General features: G+C 32.9%; 2 protein-coding genes across 2 annotated transcripts; one reads left to right on the plus strand and one right to left on the minus strand.

Annotated features, from left to right (window-relative positions):
• The first annotated feature begins 322 nt into the window (after positions 1 to 322).
• LOC124369312 lies at positions 323 to 2,569 on the plus strand. The gene is made up of 2 exons (XM_046827259.1): positions 323 to 408; positions 966 to 2,569. Exon 2 carries the CDS (start codon positions 970 to 972, stop codon positions 1,564 to 1,566), a length of 597 nt encoding a protein of 198 aa, XP_046683215.1. The 5' UTR covers positions 323 to 408; positions 966 to 969; the 3' UTR covers positions 1,567 to 2,569.
• Positions 2,570 to 12,820: 10,251 nt separating this feature from the next.
• LOC124369313 (protein POLR1D-like) lies at positions 12,821 to 23,963 on the minus strand. Its single transcript, XM_046827261.1, has 2 exons — positions 23,668 to 23,963; positions 12,821 to 15,211 (listed from the first exon to the last, which is right to left on the minus strand). Exons 1-2 carry the CDS (start codon positions 23,703 to 23,705, stop codon positions 14,896 to 14,898), a joined length of 354 nt encoding a protein of 117 aa, XP_046683217.1. The 5' UTR covers positions 23,706 to 23,963; the 3' UTR covers positions 12,821 to 14,895.
• Between the last annotated feature and the right edge of the window lie 316 nt (positions 23,964 to 24,279).

Consider the following 24,279-nt stretch of genomic DNA (forward strand, 5'->3'; position numbering starts at 1 on the left):
CAGTACTGTACAGAACAGAGCGCTGTGACTCACTGAGTGACCGGATCGTATTCAATGCCTAATATGGGAAGGAGTAGGCTTGCCCCTCCCCTCCAATAACCCTTTATAAGGTATAGGGTGAATAATTTCCCACCATGTTTTGGTACTTTGGAAGTAATTTTACTCCAAACTCATTCTGGGATAATAGTTTCCCACTTGTATTTCATATAGTACATATGTAAATCTATCGTTCCTTGGTTTCCTACTTGGTCTGTTCACAGACACTTCTGTCTGAATGAACTGCATGTAGTAAAGTGGGAAATTATTATCCCATTGCCGGTTGCCGTATATTATGAAATTGCTTGTTTACTTCGACTCTACTTTGTTTGGATTTTGACTGCGTTCTTCAGAAAACAGCATATTTTGGAAGTAAGTATTAGATTCTCTATGTTTTTTACTATCAGAATATTGGTTATTTATAATATTACTTGGGATTTATTACCAGATAATATACTGTTGATCAACACGCTACAAGTAGTCATGGTTAGGTTATGTTTGCTTTGATATTTTGCGAATTTTTTACGAAATGAATAAATTTGTCTTTAGGTCAAATAACTACTTGTTATCAATATAAGTTCGTCTATATTTCAGTATATATACTTGGATTTAGTATTTTGATTATGGCTAAGATGTTATACCTCTTTTTATGAGGTGGGAAATAATTATCCCACTGACCACAATGCTTATACCTCAAGTGGGAAATTATCATCCCAAGAATATCTACCAAGCCTAATGGAAATAAGTAGGCATTTTGTCAGTTTTTATATATAAACATCATAAGGTGGGTGATTTCTTCATTGCCCTGACAATCAACTTTCCCTGATGTGTATTTTATCCTATTTGGTCATTTACTGTTTTTTGTGTCAACCAATAATTTATTGCTATACTGTTTGCCTAATTTACTTATACCTTTTTGGGTTTTGTAGAGCAATGGACGATGAAGAAATAGCGGAGCTATTACGAGCAGAAATAACGGACGAGCAGGCTATTTTCTCAGATGAAGGAGGGGACTCTGGTGCAGAGGATGATTTACCTTTACAAGTGGACTCCGCTTCGGTTTCTTCTACCAGGTCCGATAACTCTTACTCTCACAATATAGACAGCAGTACATCTCCTCTTACTCCAAAACAAGATGACCTTTCAACTAGCCTACTCTCAGATGAAGACCTGATGTCCGCACCTCCAACAAGTAACGCTGACCCAATTTTATTGCTCCCTACAACTAGTAAGGCTGATTTTTCTGTCTTAAATTTAAGGCCAAGAAAACCCCGCTTAGTTTTAGACTTTGAGGAGACTGAGAACTTGTTTTCAGATAATACGGACGAAGATCCGTCCTATAGTCCTCCTCCAACAGCAAGTATCAGTGGACTTAATAAAGAGGAAATAAATGCAGATCTACCTCAGGCTAATATAAAACAGAGCTGTACTGGCCTACTTCTAAATGTTCCATCTAGGCCTACTACTAAGAAATGTTCTGTGTTAGGCAAGCCATCACAAAAACAAAAACAAAAGGAAGGCAATAAGTGAAAAAGCTACTAAAGCCAAGAAAAAAACAGGAAAATACTCCCAAATACTATTGGTCAAAATTTTCAAATACACCAATACATTTTGAAAACAGTTCCTATAACCAATCTTTTGGTGTAATACTGGATCTAGACTACACTAATCCAACATTGATTTTTCAGAATAATTGATGCTGATATTTGTTAATTGATTGTGCAGGAATCAAATAATTATGCCCAACAGAACGGAACTGAACTTAATCTCACTGTTGAAGAGTTTTATGCTTTCCTTGGCATTTTAATTTTTATGGGATTCCACCATTTGCCTTCGATTTGTTTGTATTGGTCCCAAGATGAAAATTTTCACGTGGACAGAATTTCTCGAGTGATGCCTTTGAAGATATTTTTAAAAATACTTCGCTTTTACACATCAACAACAACAACAACAAAATGCCAAAAATTGGCTCTCCTGAATTTGACAAACTATTCAAACTAAGACCTTTACTTGACCATCTTTCCAAAAAATATTCTGAGATGTTTGCCCCCTCTAGATTCTTAGCGATTGATGAGAGTATGGCTGCTTCCAAAGGCAGGAGTACGTTGAAACAGTACATGCCAAAGAAACCAATAAAACATGGTTTCAAAATATGGGCTCTGGCATGTGCTGTTTCAGGCTTCTTACTGAAGTTTGAAGTATACACTGGTAGGAAAGATTGCAACCCAGAATTATGACTTGGAGCAAATGTTGTAAACTTTTTATCAGAGCCATTCACTGAACAAAATAGGTGTTTATATTTTGATAACTTTTTCAGTTTTGTCCATCTTTTTGACTCTTTATTAGCAAAAAAACTTTTACATGTGGTACCATCAGATGGGATAGGGCGGAATATCCTCTTAAATTACTGAAAGCCAATAATAAGCTGCAAAAACTGTGACAGGTCAAATTACGACATTTAAATATTCGCGGGGAATTAGCAGACTGTGACGTCAGTAAATCACATGTTATCGGAATTGAGATTTATTTAATTAATAACGGAGAAATATATTAAACTTTATACGGGAACAAATTTAATTAATTAAAATGAATTAACATAACCAAAATTCGTGTTTTACAAAAGTACTAAATAAAATTACGCAGAAAAGCCAATTGTAGGATAAAATGACTTGCGTATTGATGACATCAGAAAGCACATGTTACAAAAAATTTAAATAAAAAAGCTATAGAAAAATAATAAAAGAAAATAGAAAGACTTAAATTGATCAATTATAGTGAACGTGATAAATTTCGACAATTATGAGAAAAGAATCAAATTATATTCAATCGTGAAGACGCTGATTTGAACAGGAGAGGGGATGAGTATTGTTTGAGCCGGTATGCGTGGTTTTAGACGGAGAATCCTTCTTCTCTCTCTGGACTTGAAGCAGCGAGGACATGTACTCGTGTAGATCCTCCTGGTACAGTAGTGATGAAATATGAAACTGTACAATAGTGCATTGAAGTTGTAATCGGGGATGGGATGTTGTGTTAGTGAACAAAGTATCAAAGCAAAGTGAGTAGAATTAGACAGTATAACATAAAATAAATTGACGTCAAAGTCATTTGCTTCGTCTTTCATTGACTATCCCATCTACAAAGAAATGTGGTAAGTCAGAAAATAAGCTTAGCTTAAAGAATATTACTTTCAAAACTTATTTGATTCAAAGTGATTGATAAGAACAGTGAATATTTTGTGAACTTTATTATAATATAAACAATCATATTGATCAGAACTTTCAATAGAGTAATATTAAGTTTGAACCATCATTCAACCTACTTAAAAAACCTGAGATAAATATAGACCCAGTGCTAGTGATATATAACGTGTAGCCTACTTTCACTAATACAAACTACACTTCCAACAACACCACAGACATTGAAGTTTGATCGTTATTTAAATACCGACTTGGAACAATATAAGTCAGCCAACAGGGGACTACAACACATGTTAAAAAGCGGTTTAAAAAACTGATTGTAAGCAAGTCGCACAACCAACGAGAGGCAGCACACTTAGAAAACTGATCGTGAGCAAATTGGCACAACAAACGGGGGGGCGATGAACGTAGCAAAATCGCACAGCCAACGTAGGGCTTGGATCGTAACAAAACATAAGCATGACTGCTCAATGCCAAAACCCCACAGATATAAGTTAAGTGGTATACACATATACTTGGAGTTTTCGCCTCTGTAAATAAAGTCATTTTTCATTTCATTTCATATAAGTGTGGTCAAATGGAAGGACCGAGGTACCAAAGCTGTTTCAGTTATTTCGAATATGCACAACCCTAGTAAGACCGAAGTTGTCCTCAGGACCAACTCTAAGGAGTTAGAGAAAATACTAAATGCCCTGCAGCAGTAGCTGATTATAATAGACACATGGGCGGAGTGGATCTTTTCGACCAACATATGTCTCCTTATTCCATTTCTAGGAGATCTAGAAAATGGTGGATAAAACTGTTCTATTATTTTATTGAAACTGCTGTAGTGAACAGTTTCATTCTTCAAGAACAGTATTGCAAAAAGAATAAAGTAAAAGGGGTTTCAGACTTACAGTTTAGATCTGCATTAGTAAATGGTTTGATTGATTCATATTCATCCAGAAAAAGAAGAGGACCACCACCTGCCGCAGGGTACAGCCGAAAAAGAATTAATCTGAACCGACAAGGACCTGTTCAGAACACTGTACGCCTGAGCAATACTTGCCAACCATTATTGACAAATACAGGTGTGCTTTATTTCTACGAAAGTAAAAGAAAAACGGAGTAACATGTTGTGTGAAACATATGGTGTAGCACTTTGCAAACTGTGCTTTGCACCGTTTCACAAGCGTTAGGTTTAGATTTCCACATTTGTTTTACAATAAACTCCATATCATTTTGATGGCTTTGTTTTTATTCATTACGTCTTATTCATTAAGTGTGTTGGTAAGTAACTTTGGGATAATAATTTCCCACTGGTGATATGTGTATAATGGTCTGTGGGATAATTATTTCCCACCCCATAAATCATATAAGATCACACACAAAATTGTTAAAAGTATTATTTATATGTTATTTTGTCCCACTAGAAGCCATTTCTGCAAAAAATTTTCTCTTCCCACAGTTTTGCCCTATAAAGTGTTAAGGCATTCTAGTGATTTGCGGTAGCTGCATATGAATGGGCTACATTTCGTCAGTTGTGGAGGTTTTGCTCATATTAGGGAAGAGGAAACACTCTAAAGTAACCCTTCTAAACATAATTCTGGATACACATAAAGATGTGTTCATTTTTTTATTTGATTTGGGGCCATTTTAAATATTGCACGAAGATAAGTATTATGTATTGAAAGTTTTATCTTGTCACCAATCAAGGATATAGTGTATTACATTTTTGTGGTGCCCACTTAAAAACTAACATTGAATTTTCAAGACAGTATTTTTCTAAGAATAGTTCTTTAGATTTTATTTGTTTTGGAAAGTAAAACTATATATGATATTTTGTTCAGGACAGATTTTTGTTACAAAATAAACACTGCATACTGTGTGTATTGGACTTAAAATCTAGTTAAAAAGGTTTAGAGAACTTACTAAATAAGCACTTTAGTTATGGACACTCCTTGGGAATTCGAGGTTGGATCTTAAAATGTAAATAAACTGTTGATACTTAGACTAATTTCTAAAATAAGTTAGATGTAAATCTTAGGTTACCACAAGAGAAACGTTCATTGTTAACCTTCAATGCAGACCTCAAATAATTTGTGTATAGCTAGTCATTAAGACTAGTCTTGTTTTCCAAACTGTTTTTATAATGTTGTATCAGTTGTTACAATATACAAAGTCTATTTTGAAATTCAAAGAGTTTCATTATCCTTGTCACATTCTTCAATAACTTCATAGGTATATTTTACAACATGTGTACTTTTAAATTTAATAGACCAAAAGTTTTTTGAAATTGCAATAGAACCCCACTAATCTGTCACCTGCAGGACTGAGGATATGGTCAGAACAGAAAAAAGATACAATTATTAGAAGTAAGGCAATCCCCTAATAACCTTTGTAGCAATTGCCTGTTTTGTATTTTAAAGTTTCAAATACAAAATGATAAAAAATTTTAACTTAAGCTCTGTGAGTGTTTTACAACTACATTATTGTATATTGTAATACATGTACTAACATTTTCAAATTAATAAATACACATTAGTATCAAGTTGAACAGTGCATAAATAGGACCAATACAACATCCAGTTGCAAAAAAGTCCTGTCAAAACATGTTTAAGAAAGTGGTGCAGAATTCCAAATCTGATCTTACCTCTTTTGTACGTGTAACTGTTTTACAATGACATTTAGACATCAAAACTGTTATCACACAGTGGTATGTGTGGGGTTAATTGATGGTGACTTCCTGTGGCCTGACATAAAGTTTGGTAAGTTAGCCTTTCCTGTTTTAGTTTGTTTTATCAGTCTCAGTCTTGAATAAATTATTAGATTCATGTATATATAAACTAGTAAATGTCTGAAACAATAATTTTGTCATGTTCTTGGATTGAAACATTTAATTTTAATTAGATGTAATAACAAGTTTGGCTTTTAAAAATGTTATGATACGGGAGGGTCAAATATAAACCAAACTTTTACATTTACTTTCCTAACTTAATCACAATTGGGCAAGCAGAGTGGGGTGTTGAAGGTTAATGTGATAGAAGAAGTTACGGACCAACTTGGTAGCCTGTTCCCTCATCATTTTCGTGCCAAGTTGAGTAAGAAAGCAGTTACATAGTTTATCACACAATAAGTTAATAAAATAATTTTATAAGAAAAGATATTAAATCAATCAATCAATAATTTTTTATTCATTAGTTGTACAATGAAGTACATAGAAATAGTGTCATACATTACTTATATATATATATATATTACTAAACATATTCAAGTTCCTCTATTGAGTACAAAACTAAATCAATCAAATAGTTTTTTAGTTTTCTTTTAAGTTTGGTAATATTATTTTCCATCTTTATGCTTTAGGAATATTTTTCATAAATCTTTTTCCGATATACATAGTTTTTTTCGTGTACATTTCAAGTCTAATGATGATCACTGTGATTTCATTCTTATGGCGTGTGTTATATTTGTGCACATTGTTTTCTAAATTAATTTGTTGGCCATGATTGTTTTTTAAAATATAGGATGGTTTCATATATACGAGGTGTGTCCCAAAAAGTATCCGACCTTGATGTCTGGCATGAACTGACGTTAATAGGCGGCAACGGCAATCTGGTCCCCTTCAAAGTACTCCTCTCCACAAGCCTCTACCTTATTCCAACGCTCCTCCCACTTCCCGGAAACACTCCTTAAATTTATTTTTGCGGAAATGGCTAACAGGTCCTTCGTCGCATTTTGTTTTATTTGTTCAACATCGTCAAATCTTTTTCCTCTCCAAGGAATTTTTAATTTCGGAAATAGCCAGAAGTCACAAGGAGCTATGTCAGGACTGTAGGGAGGCTGTTGTAGTTGGTTGATGTCGCCTTAGGACCTCAAGATAAATACTCTTTATTCACTGTCTGGCCTCTTGGAGCATATTCGTGATAAACAACACCGTCCTGGTCAAAAAAAACTGTCAGCATTGTCTTGACATTGCTTCGACTTTGTCTTGCTTGTTTTTTCTGCCGTTGCTCTTCGCGAGTTTTCCACTGTGAAGATTGAGCCTTTGTTTCAGGTCGTAGCCATAAACCCATGACTCATCACCAGTAATAACTTTTTTAAATAGCCCTGGGTCACTTTTTATCAAATCCAGATTGTCCTGTGCGATTTCAAGTCGACAGATTCTTTCGGCCTTCTGCTGTCAGCAGCCGAGGAACAAATTTTGCCGAAAACACGGTTCATTTTTAAATCTTCGTGTAAAATGTTTACAAACTGACAATTTTGGGTATTCCTAAATCTTCTTCCAACTCTCGACAATCAATCGTTTTCATGAATTGCTGCACGAACACGTTCAACATTTTCAGCGTTTCTGGCCATTGAAGGCCTGCCAGATCGGTCATCACTCTCCACTAATATGCGGCCATTTTTAAACCGCCTAAACCACTCTTTTATTTGTGTATCGCCCATAGACACGTCACCATAAACTTTCCGTATCATAGTAATCGTCTCTGATGCTGAATGGCCAAGTTTTTGGTAAAAATTTAATGCAAATGCGCTGCTCAACACGTTCAGTCATATTGAAATGCGATGCATACACACACAGCAGTACTGTACAGAACAGAGCGCTGTGACTCACTGAGTGACCGGATCGTATTCAATGCCTAATATGGGAAGGAGTAGGCTTGCCCCTCCCCTCCAAATAACCGGTTCGAGCCGGTCGGTTACGCCGCGGCCGCCTACTGGACAGACCTTGTATATATAAAGTCCAAAAACTGTTATTATTTTTAATTCTTTAAAGCAATTTCTAACAGATTCTGAGAACTTAAGCTTAAGTATACTTCTAATGGCTTGTTTTTGCACCTTTAAAATGTCAGTTAGGTTTTTCTTTGTTGTGGCACCAAATATGGCTATGCCATAAGCAATATGTGAATGTATATGAGCATAATAAATCTGTTTTAGCACTTCAGTAGTACATAAAAAAGACATTTGCCTAATTGCATATAAGCCAGAACTAATTTTACCGAGCACAAATTTAATGTGCTCATCCCAACTCAAGTGACAATCAATGATCAATCAGAGAAATTTAATTTTTGATGAATTTTCAATCTCTGAATCATCTATAAGAATTCAAAGTCATAATCATTATTATTTTATTTTGTTTTAAAAGTAATGAATTTAGTTTTCTCATAATTTAAATTCAGTTTTTTGCTGTTAAAAAACTGTTGCAGATTAGCCGATTCGATTGCTGAGATGAATTAAACTTCTTCTTTAGAAATTTCAGAAACGTTTAGATTTGTATCATCTGCAAATAAACACAACTTATTGTTTGCAATATAAGATAGTTTGCTTTAAATATTCCTCAAATAACATAAGAAGAGAAGAGGTCCAAGATTTGACCCTTGTGGGACTACAATCACGCTTTGCTCTAATTTAGATTTAAATCTTGTTAAAGTTCTATTGGTCGACTTATGAGCTATTTCAACAAACTCTTTCCTACCTGTCAAATATGATTTGAACCAATGTCCATGGAATTTATGACTGATTCTATAAAACTAACTGCTGCTGTGACAGTTGATTTACGTTTCCTAAACCCATGTTGGGTGTCATCGATAATGTTATTTTGTTCTATACATAAGTCTCCAGTCTATTATATACTACTTTTTCAAAAACTTTTGATATAGATGGTAACAAGGAAATAGGTCTATAGTTTGATTTAAGGAATGTATCATTTGCTTTAAATATCAGAATAATTTTAGCAATTTTGAGTAGATTAGGAAAGATTCCACTAACAAATGAAGAATTTATCAAATGTACAAGAATTTTGCAATATTCCCGCAAATCTCCAGATCTCTGCCACACAAAAACATCACATAAACCCTCGGATATCGGAAAATGTCTGTGAGGTGGGTTTCAAAACAGTTGATCGACCAACAAAGATGAATCTAGTGGAGGCCGGGCAAGAGTTTTTGAGACACTACAAACTATAGAGATAAATTACTCTGCTCCATAATTTTTAATTATACAGTGTGTACCTCATTATAAACCTCAACCAGAGTTTTCCCTTCCAAACAAGATAACAGATGACACAGCGTATTTTGGACTTGGTGGGAGATTGGATTGACATTTTCATGAAAAGTATTATATATTATTTTTTTTTACTAAAAGGAGAGGCCGATCCCCTATTAAGCCTTTTTCTGTCCGCCCTCATGGGCCACTGGCCTGTGCGAGGATCTTATCAAACAGAATAAAGGGGAGAGTCGATACAGTGTGAGGTTGATTGTACTAATAAAAAGTTCAACAGTCACAGACAGGATTTGAACCTGCACTATCTCTAACTCAGACCCAAAGTCCAACTACTTAGACCGCTCGCCATCGGCACTCCCAATGTACTGACCTTGAACCAGTCTCATTGTGAAGGGGAGGAATTGGGTTACATGGTAACCCTTCCAGCTGTAAGAGCCTCAGACACGTCTTACTTATGCCTCATGCACTTGGATATGCCTTGTAAAATGAACTGTAAAAGCTGGAAGTAAATCATCACATTTGATTATTTTTACTTGATGTAATATTGCATTATGCCAATAGTATAACGCACTACATGCATAATATTGTATTATTGCTCGGCCCTCAATTTTAGAGTAAATCTTTACTAACAAAGAGGAAAGTCAAATATCTTTTTAACCTTATACTGTATTCCCCCTTAGAGCTATAGAGACATGCAGGATATTAAACAAGAATAAAAATGAGTCAGTCAATACAGTGTTAGATGAATACTGTTGATAAAAATAACTAATCTTCTTACATAGGGATACAATCCATAAGATTACTGTCCTTAAAAGTTATTGTTATTCTGAACAACTTGAACCTTATGAACAGATCAACTTGTATTATCATCAACGCTTTCTGTATGTCCTGTTTCTCTGGCATGCAACAGTTGTTGGATCATCTAGCCACCTCCCTTAATTGTTACCTTAGTTCATCATGTTGGGGCCATCAACTATTATGTGGTAGACAAACTATAAAATGCATGACAACTCTATGTAGTATTTTTAGTATCAATCATTAAATAACTAAAAAATAATGTATATTCTTCTAAAATGTTTTTTTTATATTACTGTGTCTTTCTTTATAGTTTAGTGACTGATAACTAGTACAAATACTTGCTTTGCGAAAGTAGGTTTAAATTAAAGCATATACTACACATGTTATATACTTAATTTGTTTACAAACAAAATACATAAAGAGATCAAAATTATAATTTTATTTACTTGACTAAATACACAAACACACATCCTCATAAGGGTTATTCGGAAAGTCAGTCAGATTTCTTTTAAAACATAACCAAAACAGATTATTTAAATAAACCTTTCTTTTATTTCATTCCTTACATCTTTCTCTACATAGAAAAGTATAGAAACGTGCTATGAATAAAATATAACAGAATTTAGATAAATTCTATAGTGGTTTATTTTTTGTAGGATCAAACCTTGCCTTTCCGAATAACCATCATGTACACATACACATTAACAATATACAACTAGAATTACATGGCAATATACTAATAAATTAAATACTAATTAAAAAACTGCATCCAGAAAGGTGTAGGTTCAAAAATGATGAATCGTGTAATATGACACCTCACAGATACTAATAATTTGTAAAAACCATATGTTTAAGTAAACTACAAGACAACAAAATCATTATGAGTATAATTTAAACTTCTCAACACCAGTCGATAGTGTTTTGCGTAGTCAAGAAAAACAAAATTAATTTTCTTGTTGCTTTGATGTGTTTGCCTACAAGATTAATTACTAAAAGAATAGTTCATAAATAAATTTAATAAAACAAATTAATAATTAATACACATTTATGAATAATTATTTGTCAATTTAACTTTCCCTGGACCAACTGTATAACCAGTAAAGTAAACCCATATTATATTGTAGTTCTAATTCTCAAACTTTGCTCTTCTAGGTAACATTTTGATTACATAATAGTTTGCAATAAAATATCCATGAACTTACAACTTACTTACTTTATCCCCAGAGAATTTGCAAAAAGATATCAAATCTAAAAGTTGATCAAATTTTTCCTTATGAAATTATGCACTGTATTTTAAATGTGTTAATATAATGTCTCTAGCACCACTGGGTAATTCATGGTTAATTATACAAGCATCATTTCTGCATTGACAATTCTCAAAGCTCCCGGACCAGCTGAGGGAGTTTCTTCAAACACTAATCATCCAAATTTCCTGATTCAGGACATTACCAAAACCGTTCCTGAACAGTTAACACTGTATTCAATTTGAAATTCAATGTGGAGGTCATCACAACCACAACATGAACAATGAATAAGACTCTAATATTTCTGAACTGATTTGAAAATCCGATAGAATACCCCTCTCAGAACTCCATTTTATATTTATGATTTAAGACAGTTTATAATTTGTCTGTAAACTTAAGGTTATCTCGAACTAGAACATAGCTTCTCAGACCTACGTGACAATTTTTGAAAAACTGTCTGTAATATCACACAGTTTCATAATAGAAAATACTTTACCTCCAAATGGAGATCATTTGGTAAGAAATCATGAAATTCTAAATAATCCCAAAAATCCTTGATGAACAGCCTTTATCTCTGCACTCTATCCAATTTCCTTGCTTCAGAATGGAAACAACCTGGCCTGAAAACTGAGATTATCCAGTAACAAACCATAAAATGCTAAATGTTCTCCTTTAGGTTTAAACTAATGTTTTATGACAATGAAGACGCTTCTGCATCTGTCTTTAATGATCTTAGTACAGATATTAGTACGTAGGAGCTAACTTAAGCTAAGTGTATTTTGAAAATAACAATTATTTTAGCAATAGTACATTTGATAATGACTGATACAACTTAAACAATAATCTAAACAGCACGACTGTTTAGTTGTGGTGGATGTATATTTGAATTTATTTTGACGCTATTATTGTACTCTGCACTTACATGTATGAATAAAGAAAATTTGAATTTGAATCAGATGGTTAAATGACTAACTTTGGAAGAAACTTCCCATCTCTGCACTCTAATTTATATCTTGGTTTTATGTTGGATTATCAATTGACCTCCAAACAGATTTCCATTCAGTAAAAAGGGTGAGGATCTCATAATGCGAAAATCTAGCGGTCTCCATTAAAAAAATTGAGTTTATTGTTATGGTTTTATATGTTTATTCCTCTTTGACTTTCCATAAACACACACAATTATTCACTACCTGACGGATAGATTAATTTACTACGTTCACTCATGAATTAGATTTGGCCTATATATTCAAGAAAATTTCAGTAAAATTGAGACAAAACAAGCAAACAATTTTTTTTAATAATAAATTTCCAACTTAATTTCATTTAAATACTTAAACCAATATTTAATACTTTTATTTTTGTGAGGAATTGTGAAAGTTTGGTTGTTGATGTACTGTAAGGTTGTGGTGGTATTAGAGACTGAAGTGAATTGATCATGTAAAGTTAGATTATAAACCATATATGTATATTTATATATATATATATATATATATATATTTGCTGGGCTATAGTGTGAGAGGATTTATGAGTAGGTTCGATTGGCAATTTAACACACTCACATGAAGTCCAACGTATTTTTATTTTATTTCAAAATATAATTTCTTTGTAATAGTTTTAAACATTATTTAAGATCAGAAGTATCCTATTACAAATAACAATTTATTATTGATCTCGAATTAAATTTAATGATCGTTTCTAATAACGAGTTAAATTTCATTGATTCTAATGACTAAATTTGTACTTGAATATTATGTTTTAAATTGTTACATTTCAGATAAATTCCATATACTTACCAAGCATGAAGAAATCTCTCTCTTTTAATATTTCAAACAATTACATTTTACAAACTACTCAAGGAGAGATCTTTCTCTTTAAATATTTAAACAGTTACATTTTATCTTTACGTAATTAAATGGAATATATTTCTTGTGCAGTTTAAGAATAATTTACATATCTTATATGGAATTTGTACACATATTTTTTTTTATAACAAACTATTGATTTGATCTGTGTAAATGATCTTTAAATTGATTGATTTATAAATAAGTACTTTGAAAATGTAAATAAAACATATTAATATGAATTGATTAAACTCTGATATTACCTAATGTTATTTTCTTAATATTTAGATACAAAATTTCTTAACTTATATAATTGCTGAGCACTAACACAATTTTTACACCCAAAATAATTTTTTTCCCACACACACCTGTTTTTTCGTGCATCTAGTGCGAACTATAGAGGACTCTGGCTGACTGGTCTCCCATCTTTAACCCAAGGTTTTGTATTTGGAGCATTCCCCTCTGTTACCAATATTTTGGTATCAGCATGTTTGGTGGGAACTGTTAAAATGAAGATCACTTCCTATTGTCTAGCAGCTGCATGGGAGCGGATGTCAGTGTCTGCTAACCGGATACCACCGTGTGACCAGACAGTCGGTACGCTTCATAGTATGGTTTGTATTATTATACTTCCATTACTACAGTGGGAAGGTGGTTTCTCTTTATTTCTGATTTTCTAATAATTTAATATCCCTTACAGTAACAATACCAACATCAATCTCAATCAACTTTATTAAAAAAACAATTAAAGTACAGAATGGCTGACATCAATATTGTTAATACAGATGATTAAATTATAATATCAATAGTTTACAATGTATGTAATCAAATATAATAAAATAACACACATAGTTTATTTACTTTTTAATTAGATAATTAAAACAAAAGTCACTCATATGTATACAGATGCCTATTTGCATGAGTGTGGTGAGTATAGTTTACTATTACTTGTAATGCACTTCATCAGATATTTTTTGACACACCTGTTTAAAAAATTAATTGAATCAAATTAACAAAACTCTCAAACTAGATAGTAAAGATTTTTGGTATTTAACAAAAACATTAACCTACTTAATTAATAAACATATTGTACAATACTAATGCACTGAAAGACTAAGAAATGGCAGTTACTTTAATTTGCTAGAGTAATAAAATAAATGTTAGACTAGTTAATACAGTCCAACACGTTTTCATTAAAGTTTAAAAACACAACACATTATTTTACACTTAACATTTTGTATTACAGTCAAATAGTCTGTTTTATTCTTTGAATATATACATAAGCAACACTGAAAAATCTATTTTTATATTTACATAGTAAAATTAAACTTTTTTCAACATTTATGGTTTTATTCAATTTATTGTACTTTTAAATGGTGTTTGTTTTTATAGGGTGATGTAGTTAGAGTACTATAGTATGTACCCAACTCCAATTCAGATGGAGGCATTTTAGATTTAAATCTTTTTTTCTTGATGGAAAGTCATTCACTATATAAATTCAAAATAAATACTCCAAAAATGTCTTTGCACTTTGTTTTTAATACATTTATATCACTATAATAACTAATAGATATTATCTACTAATTGAGTCGATACAAAATGAAGAATAAAGTGAAACTTTAAACAAAGAAAATTTACTGTTGTAATATTCACTATTTAAAATAAAAGCTTTGATAGTATGGATTAAATTGTGTTCTATTTTCAGAGCATAACCCTACATCACATGAAATATCATGATAATGCTTATTATTAATGTAGAAATGTGCCAATGTATATAGTTTCATAAGACATGTTTTACCGAGTGCTGTTATTGGTTTTTTTTACACTACTACTAGACTTTTTCTTAACAGATTTCCTTTTTTCTTGATTTCTGGTCACTGATAAAGTATTGTTACTTGCTTTTTTAGCTTTTTCGGTTGAAAACCTTTTCTTTTTCTCATTTTGTGCTTCTGTTTTCCTTTTGTTGCTCTTGATATTATTAACAATGGTATTTGTAAGGAATCTCTTATTAGTTTGTGGTAGAGGGCACTTTTTGAAACCTTCAATGCCTGAAACTTCAGATCTTGCTACTGCTCTCTTGGCCTCCCTTAACAGTTCTTCTTCAGCTAACCTAAAAGGACATACCAATTAGTTATTTTAATAATCTGAAAAATAAATTAACTCTTTGAGCACCAACCTTTTATTTCAAGATTCTTGACTCCCACTTCCCCCTAGAGAAATGTTAGCTTCCTGTTATAGGATGCTTTTATTTCTGTAAGAAAAGAAGCTGAGTAACTGAGACATCTGTTTGCTTTTATTTATATTAGGCCTTATCAACCCAATTTATGAATTAACCCTGCAGGTAGCTAGCACTGCAAAAGGACAACGCAATATACAATATAATACGAAGTTTGGTAATTGACGTCAGAACCTAAAACAAAAGTTTAAGGCGGATTTAAGTGCAATAATTTTATTTCATATTGAAAATAATATTTCTTAAATCTATTACAAAGGATTTTATGGTTGAGATTCGCCAGTAGTTTGGACAGGAATTTAACCTGTACAGCTGCCCCTTATCTGTCAAGATATCGGCGAACAAAGACTGACGATGAGTCATCGCTTCGATATTCCGCACCAGGAACACTGCCCGGGCATTACAACTGATGAGATGTTTCACTCAGCTATCGAAATTTATTTTCAGGACCTGCTCTTGAATGGTATTGTTCTACCGTTGAAAGAATATTTACATGGGATACTCTATGTAGAGAGATGAAGATTGTCTTTCAATCATAAGATCATGACATCCAATTACAGCGGGAGATTTATAATAGGGTCCAAGGCAAAACTGAATCAATCAATCTTTTTATCTCTTAGTAGGTTAGAGATGAGTGTTCCTGAAAATGTACGTTTGAAACAAATCTTCCATCATTTGAAACCTCAACTTCAAGATCGACTGGCACTGTTTGATGTGACATCTTTAGAGCAATTACGACGGTTGGGGAGAAAGGCGGAGGCAGGCCGCTAGAGAAACAGCTCGGAACTTAGAAGTATTAATGCCAGATTTGGCTTATGAACCAGTACATCATGAGACCACTGTGTCCACTTGAAAATCGGTCCCAAATAAAGGAGACTAGAGCAACTTGCTGGAATTAAAGAGAATCAGGTTACCGGCATAAGACTTGCCGAAAAGAAATAAATAAATTTTGTTATGGTTGTGGAGCACCAAATACTTATAAAAACGCATGTGTCAAATGTTCAAATTCATTAAATTCTTACAGAAGTTCAAAAAACAAATAAGCTCGGAGGGTTGACAAGTGTTGACACTCCTAAAAATACTAACGTAATCAAAATACCAGTGAACTATATGTTTAAAGGAAGTCAAGAAGATACAAGACCATACTTGGATGTAAGAATTTTTGGAAAATCTTTTCGTGCTTTACTGGACTCAGGTGCATCACAAACCATCCTGGGTAGAGAGGCATTGTGGATATTGGACAGGTTCTTGGTACGACTGAATACCACACCAGCCCACTATATCGAAACTGCCGATGGACAAAGACAAAGTTAAAGGAATAACAAATTTACCCATATCGCTAGAGGGAAGGACCAAATGCTTACCAGTTGTAGTAGTCCCTTCACTAAAACAATCAGTAATATTAGGCATTGATTTTTAGGATATTATGAATATTGTAGCTGATATTCATGGTAGACGTTGGGAATTCTCAGCTAACAAAAGTAAAATATACTCCTTAGCAGCCAAGGAAGGCATACTTTCCAAAAACAATCTTTCAGAAAAACAGAAGAAGAAGTTGGATATTTTGATCAACAGATCCTTTTCAGTTGAGAATGACCAGGGAGTCGGAAGAACAGACTTAGTAATGCACTCAACAGATACCGGTAAAGCTAAACCAATCAAACAAAGATACTACACTATGTCACCAGCCAGAATGATGTTGGTAGAACAGGAACTAGATAGGATGCTTGAATGAAATGTGGTTGAACCACCGTCTCTGAGTCCATGGTCATCAACAACAGTTCTTTTGGATAAACCGGATGGAACATACAGATTTTGCGTAAACTTTAAAGCTTTAAATTCAGTAACTAAACCTGATGTGTATCCACTACCAAAGGTCACTCATATCTTAAGACAGATTAAGGGAGGCCCGATACCTATCATCGTTAGACATCAAATCAGCCTTTTCGCAATCCCTCTTGATCCCTCAATGAAAGAAAAACTGTGTTTACTGCCCTAGGTCGAGGACTGTACCATTTCAATACTATGCCATTCATAGCGCATTCATGGACTTCATATCGCTCCAGCCACGTGGCAAAGATTTTCTTGGTCCTGAACTGAAAGTAAATGTATTTCTTTACCTAGATAATATTGTGATAGTAAGTTCGGAATTTGAGAAACATCTTGATATTATGGACAAAGTGTTGAAAAGGCTAAAGAAAGCCAAGTTGACCCTTAACAAAGAAAAATTCCAATTTTGTAGACCCCAACTCAAGTATCTTGGATACATGGTTGATAGTAGAGGACTTAGAGTAAATCCGGATAAGGTTGATGCAATTTTGAAAATACCAGACCCAAAGAATTCAAAAGAGGTGAGGAAATTTGTAGGAACAGCAAGTTGGTACCGTCGTTTTATCCCGGACTTTTCAACCAAACTATATATCCTCTCACTAAAGTGTTAAGAAAAGGTACGAAATTTATTTGGACAGTAGAATCTCAAGAGGCATTTTGAGTACATCAGAAGTTATCTCATAAAATCTCCAATATTGTCATGCCCTGATTTTAACAAACCTTTCTCAATAGCTTGCAATGCATATGGAGTCGGTCTAGGTGCAGTCCTCAGTCAAGAAACATATAAAGGAGAAGCGGTTATAGCGTATGCAAGTCAGACACTAACTAGAAGCATACAGAAATACTCAGCAACAGAAAGAGAATGTTTGGTTGTGATATGGGCCATAGAAAGATTTCATCCATATACTGAGGCTACATGGTTCAGTGATTACAGATCATTATAGTTTGCTTTAGTTGTTCAATCTGAAAGACCCGCAAGGACGACTGGCAAGATGGGCATTACGAATCCAGCCCTATAACTTTGAATTAGTACACTGAAAGGGAAAGGAACATATTGTCCCTGACATGTTATCCAGATTACCTCATGGAAATGATCAGGTGGACACTGTCTGTCAAATCCATTAAATAGAAGAAATCAGAGATAAGTGGTACAAGAGAATGATAAAGAGTGTACAAGAGAATCCAGATAAATACCCACTATGGAGAGTGGACGATAGCAGCACCCTATGGAAACTGGTGCTAGACAAGGATGATACGATGAATGGAGAAGAAAGAAAAAACCATCCATTCCATTCCATTTTTTCTTTTTTTTGGTGTTGGAAAGAAGTGGTATCCAAAGATAGAAGGATGAGGTTGCTTCAAGAAAACCATGATGCTACAATAGTGGGAGTCTACAAGACGATTAAGAGAATTCAGCATCTCTTCTATTGGCCAAAAATGAGGCAAGATATTGCCAAGGTTATCAAGAAATGTCGGATGTGTCAACAGGCTAAATATGATCAAAACAAACTGTAAGGATTTATGGGAAATCGTGGAGGTGTTGATAAGCCTTGGACGATATTAAGTGCTGATCTTATGAGACCTTTTCCCGGATCAACAAAAGGATATAAATAAGAAGGTGTATGTTTTCGGTCTTGTCCTCTGGAATACCACAAATTATCAAATTATTCCACTGTGAATTGGACTTAATTAATTGGACACAATTAATCCATTGTGACTATTTTCTACCTTAATATTTGCAATGTCTTTTTCACAGGTTGATCTGTTTGTCTTGTACTTCTGATGTTTGTTTATATCATTTATCCCACCGTTACAAAACTCTATCGAAGAAGTCAAGTCTTTTTGTTCTTGTTTTATGTTACTAATGTCAGTTGAATTCTAGTCTAAAATTTGTAGTTCGTCTTCATTATCAGACTTGCCCATCCACGTTGTGGTCTTGGAACCATCTGGCATTATGACTTTCACCCACACACTCTACACACTCCAACAAACTTAAAAATGTATGTTTATGGGAAACCACTTCACTAATGTAATAAAACTCGCACCAAGTATTTCTTAACTGCTAATGTGTAACACTACATTTTCATGCAAAAACAACTATTATTCTCTGATTAAAGACTAGTAAAACCACGGAGCTGATGTTTCACGTACGTTACTCAACTCTCACGTCCATTCCAGTCATCTCCATAATGCGTAGTACAACTTGTTTCAAACTTTTTTCTCTAATTATATTATGTTCAGAATTACAGACAGTGTGTTGGTTTGGTAAAAAATTATGTGTTAAGATAAATTTCATTTGATCTTAAGAAAAAAATCATATTTTCAAAAGTTACTTGTTTATTAGACATTTATTTTACCATGGTTAGATCACACACTATAGCTGAACTAACTTTTTGTTGGTTTCTAATAATTTTCATGTTATTAGAAACAATGTTAAGAGATACTTCAAAGATCCTGAAGAAAAAAGTTTAAATTAGTATCTACATAATTTAAAATATAGTACTTTTTTATTGTTACAACAAAAACTAATGGAAGTTAATGCGTTGAATGCTGCAGACGCACAAGTACAGAGTCGTCTCTTGACACTTGTCAAGATCATTCAGTATATGAGCCGGAGTGGAGGTATTAACTACTACATAATATTATAGTCATATATTGTGCAGTAGTATAAAAACACTAATCAGTGGAAAATTAATATACTTAATATGTAATTAATGCATACTTTATTTACACATATCAAGTTTTTTATGCAAGTTTCATGTTGTACAAGTATTTTGGTATAACTCAAGTATATATATATATATATATATATATATATATATATATATATATATACATATATATATATATATACATATATATATATATATATATATATATATATATACATATATATATATATATAAATTAAATGTGCTCAACAGCAGTTGCAGACAATATTGAATTAATAAGTATCATTACTATCAAGCTTATTCTAGGCTTTCACAATATAATTTAAACAAATAGAAAGTATTGATTAAATTAATAAAATTAAGGTTGTGTTTTTGTGTTTTCATCAAAAAATGTTCGCACAAAACATTTAATTACATTTAACAGGCTCTTTCAATTAATATTTCACAACTTTAGACCCCAAGATACGATTCTTCGCTACCTTGGAGTCCAGTGGAGCGTAACCTGAAGGATTTTTGAAATAACAATAAACCTATATTCAACAACTATGGTATATACTCTAACAATGGCACTTTCGCATTTATAATATTATTAGGATCTCTTGTAAATCTACTTCGGTCAAAAAGCATCTACTGCTCTTGTAATTTACTTACAGTCTAAAATATTTCCAGTGTCATAGTTAAGTTTGGCTTTTTGTCCTGTTGAATAAAAACATACATACATATGTAGGAATGAGAAGGCTATTACGGCCTAGGGAGAAATCTTACCTACTTCCTAACCGTATCTGATGTAATGGGGAAATCCTAACCGTATCTGATGTAATGGGGGGGGGGGGTATCTTTATTAAGTTCATGCAACATTCCAAAATAATTATTTATAAGAGTTTGAATTATAGAAGTCTTATTGTTTTTCGGACTGTAGTCTGGGAAAGAATGGATCGTTGAGGCATGTTAGTGTTGTTTCCTCTGTTATCCATAGGCCATTGCTAAAATGCTACCAGATTGGAGAACCTTAAGTCAAAACATTCAAGGCTTTATTAATTTACTTTAGCTTTGTAACATTGTTTAAATAGTAATTACAATGATGTAGATGTTTTAAATCTTCACTGGCGCAATCTGGAGTAACATTTTAATATTATCTTGTTAAAAATTTGTTGAACTTTAGCTAAAATTATCAACAGCTGTTAGGTGTTAGTTAAATTTGGATTTGGAAATAAGCTAAATAGGTTATTCTATAACCTCAGATATATCAGAAGTTCACAACCAAACTGTTGAACATTCAGTATTTTATTTTTATACATCCATGGGTCAACTATAAAACACGTTTTGATAACCATATAATTTTGTATAAGTCTCACACAATTGTGGTTGAAACAATACTGGATAAGTGTAACAATAAGTAATATTTAATCATGTTTAAGAACTGTAATAGTTCTATGGTAAAATCGGCAATTTGGAGGTTTTCTACCTTTAATTTATTGTTGTTAGTACTACCACAATTGGTATTCATTATTAACACAAGTCCTATACACGACTAGTGCCAACAACGAAAGCAATGAGAACTACGTTAAGACCATTACAAATTAGCCGCTCAAAGAGATGACTGGTAGGCGTTCGTGGCCACTGCTCTCTGTCTCTCTCGCCCGAAGCGCAGCAAGTGAGGTCTGTATTATAATTGTAAACCCCCACTGGTTAAAGGCGGACTCTTCATTCCGAAAAACTATGAAGCATTAAGTCTTGAGTTTTACTATATGTCAACAAATCAATACTATTGTAAATTTTTTGAATACGAGTATACTTTCAGTTTAACGCACATTAATATACACCTAGAATGTTTGTATCTATGGGGGGTTAAAATATAGTTTTCATCTTTTTTACTAAGTCTTTATATGCATATTGCAACAGAAGAAGAGTTGTATTAATGTTAATTAATGGGTATTAAAGGAAATTCATCACAGAGATGTACTAGTAGTATGGTATTATTAAAGAGAAATTCTGTGTGGATCATATTGAAGAAATAATGGATTTAGTAGTAATTTACGTGTTTTCTAATTGCTGGAGACAAAAAGTAGAGGAATTATCGTCAAGTTTAAGGAGAATGAAAAAAAAACTCATGAGAACATTAAAAGAAAAAAAATTAAATATTGAATGTAAGTTACACTCCTACAAGTTTTATTTGTAAACGGTTTAATAATTTCCTGTAGCTATGTCCAATTATTATTTGCAATTAAAGTATTTGTTTCTTATGAGAAGTTATTGTATTGTAAATCTACCTGAGCAATTTGCAGCTGTTATTTTATTATGCTACTGTGATTCATGCTCATGCTCATACACACACACAGCATGGTAAAATCCAGCAAGGTGAGCTCCAACTCAAATTGGAACAAATCGGGTATATCCGTAATTCCCAAGCCGCCAGGAACACGAAAAAAGAGTCTGCTCAACCTGAGCTCTGGGGTGTCGGACTTCACTGTGAAAACGGATCTTGCTGTGTAGGTGTGTATACATACTTCGGATCTCACTCCATGCTAAGGAAGAGAACGAACACACACACACACAGTTGGCAGAGTTAGTGATTTGGCCTGTCTAGTTTTGCTCCTGATTTAACCTCAAGCTCTAATTATGAGTATATGTTCAATTTCTGAGAATCCAATTCCAGAAGATAATGATTTTGCTTTGTGCTCTATTAAGTTAAATTTCGAGTGTGGTAATATTGCTGAAATTACTTGGAGCCGAATGGGTGAAAAGAGAAGAAATGCTTGGAAGTGTAATATCTGTACATCTGGCACAGGTAATACTAAGGACGTTTCTGAGCTAATATCCCAAATACAGTCTGGGTCTTTGATTAAAATGTAAGCAACTAATACCAAACCACTAGCTTCACATAACAAAGAGTTAAAAAAGATATTGATGAATTTAAAACATCCCTTCTACTAGATTGATGCTTATGAGGTTCAGGTATCCATATGAGTATTTGGGCATGGTTTCTCAGGTTGAACAGCATCATGAAAATATCATGCTTGAAAGGCAAAGAAGTTACAGGATGTGGGCTATAAGTATGTTTGGATAAAAGATGTAAAATCTTTACTAGGAACACAGATACATCCAGATATTCTCTCAAACTGACATAAAAAAACTACCACTGAACTCTAGTTGAATAGTTCCTATCAGTAGCTTGTTAATGTATTCTACATTAAAATTGGTGTTATGGTGGTAAATAACCTAGAGGACTTACATATTTTTCACATAAACATACACAAACACTTTGACAAACTTTTAATATATTTAAAATTGAAAAATATAAACTATCACATTATAATCATTGGTGAAGTTTGGTTAAAAGGTGATGAAGAGACTAAATTCAATATTCCTGGCTACAATATGCATCTACAACCTAAGCAATATAACCAAGCTAGTGGGCTAAAAATTCAACCTCAGATCACGTGAGCGCTTGTTAACATTTTATACTTAGAATACGTATGTAGCCTATGTATTTACCTACTTATATAGTCTATTAATAAATAGTATACAGGGGAATGTGTGGACTCCTTCTCGCCAACATCACTTCCTTTTGGGAGGCACAAAATAAAAATCGATCGTCATAGTGACAAAATTTTTACAGTATCAGAATCTATTCTTTTTAATAACGTAGTTTTTTAATATCCAGGTTGGAGAAACTCTTCCAAGAATAGTGGCCTCTATATAATACCATCAAGTAGCCTATCCAAAAATTTAGATGTATTTTAGGTAACATGGAGTAAATATTATCCTAATAATTGGCAAGTCCTATGTTCTATTAGAACTTAGCTAATTTAAGAAAGACCATTCACTTACTTATTAAGATCCACTTCTGAATTATTTGAATTAGTCATTTTACTGAAGTAAGATAGTAGCCTAATGTAAAATGCCAGCTATAATTGAACAAATCTTAAACAAAGAATTTCTAAAATGTGGCTAGGTATTTCCACTAATAGTAAATTTCATCTTTGACCAAATTAAAGAAAATTTAATGAACATCATTGAATATTTTTTCTAGTACAACATAGTAAAGGTTGAAGTTAGTTTATGTTTATAAATTAACAAACAAACAATACGATTTGAAAGTAGTTTTACTGTTTTATTTAGATCAAATAGAGAGTCAAAGACAACAGGAAGCGAATTTCAACCTAATACTGTATAATCTATAAATGTGCATTGTGTTAATGATATTAAGTTTAGGTATAGTATTTATTTTATTGCTATTTCTTATGGCAAACTCATTAATTACATATCTGGACAATCATGAACAGTACTTAAACTAAGATATAATAATTATAAATGAATAAATAATAGCAGAAATAAATTTAACAATAAGTTAACGGAAAGTTGAATAAATAGTGTTAGTAAATAGCAATTAGCAGAGACAACAAATAATAGACAGACAAAGTTATAGAAAATGTTATAAAA

The sequence above is a fragment of the Homalodisca vitripennis genome, chromosome X (genome assembly GCF_021130785.1).
Source record: "Homalodisca vitripennis isolate AUS2020 chromosome X, UT_GWSS_2.1, whole genome shotgun sequence".
In the NCBI taxonomy this organism is placed as follows: domain Eukaryota; kingdom Metazoa; phylum Arthropoda; class Insecta; order Hemiptera; family Cicadellidae; genus Homalodisca; species Homalodisca vitripennis.

Excerpts from the sequence above, each read along its gene's own strand:
- LOC124369313 (XM_046827261.1), bottom strand. The coding sequence starts at position 23,705 with ATGACTAATTCAAATAATTCAGAAGTGGATCTTAATAA. Across the intron at positions 15,212-23,667 it reads TCAGAAGTGGATCTTAATAA|GTTAGCTGAAGAAGAACTGT; the intron begins GTAAGTGAATGG and ends ATGTCCTTTTAG.
- LOC124369312 (XM_046827259.1), top strand. The coding sequence starts at position 970 with ATGGACGATGAAGAAATAGCGGAGCTATTACGAGCAGAAATAACGGAC.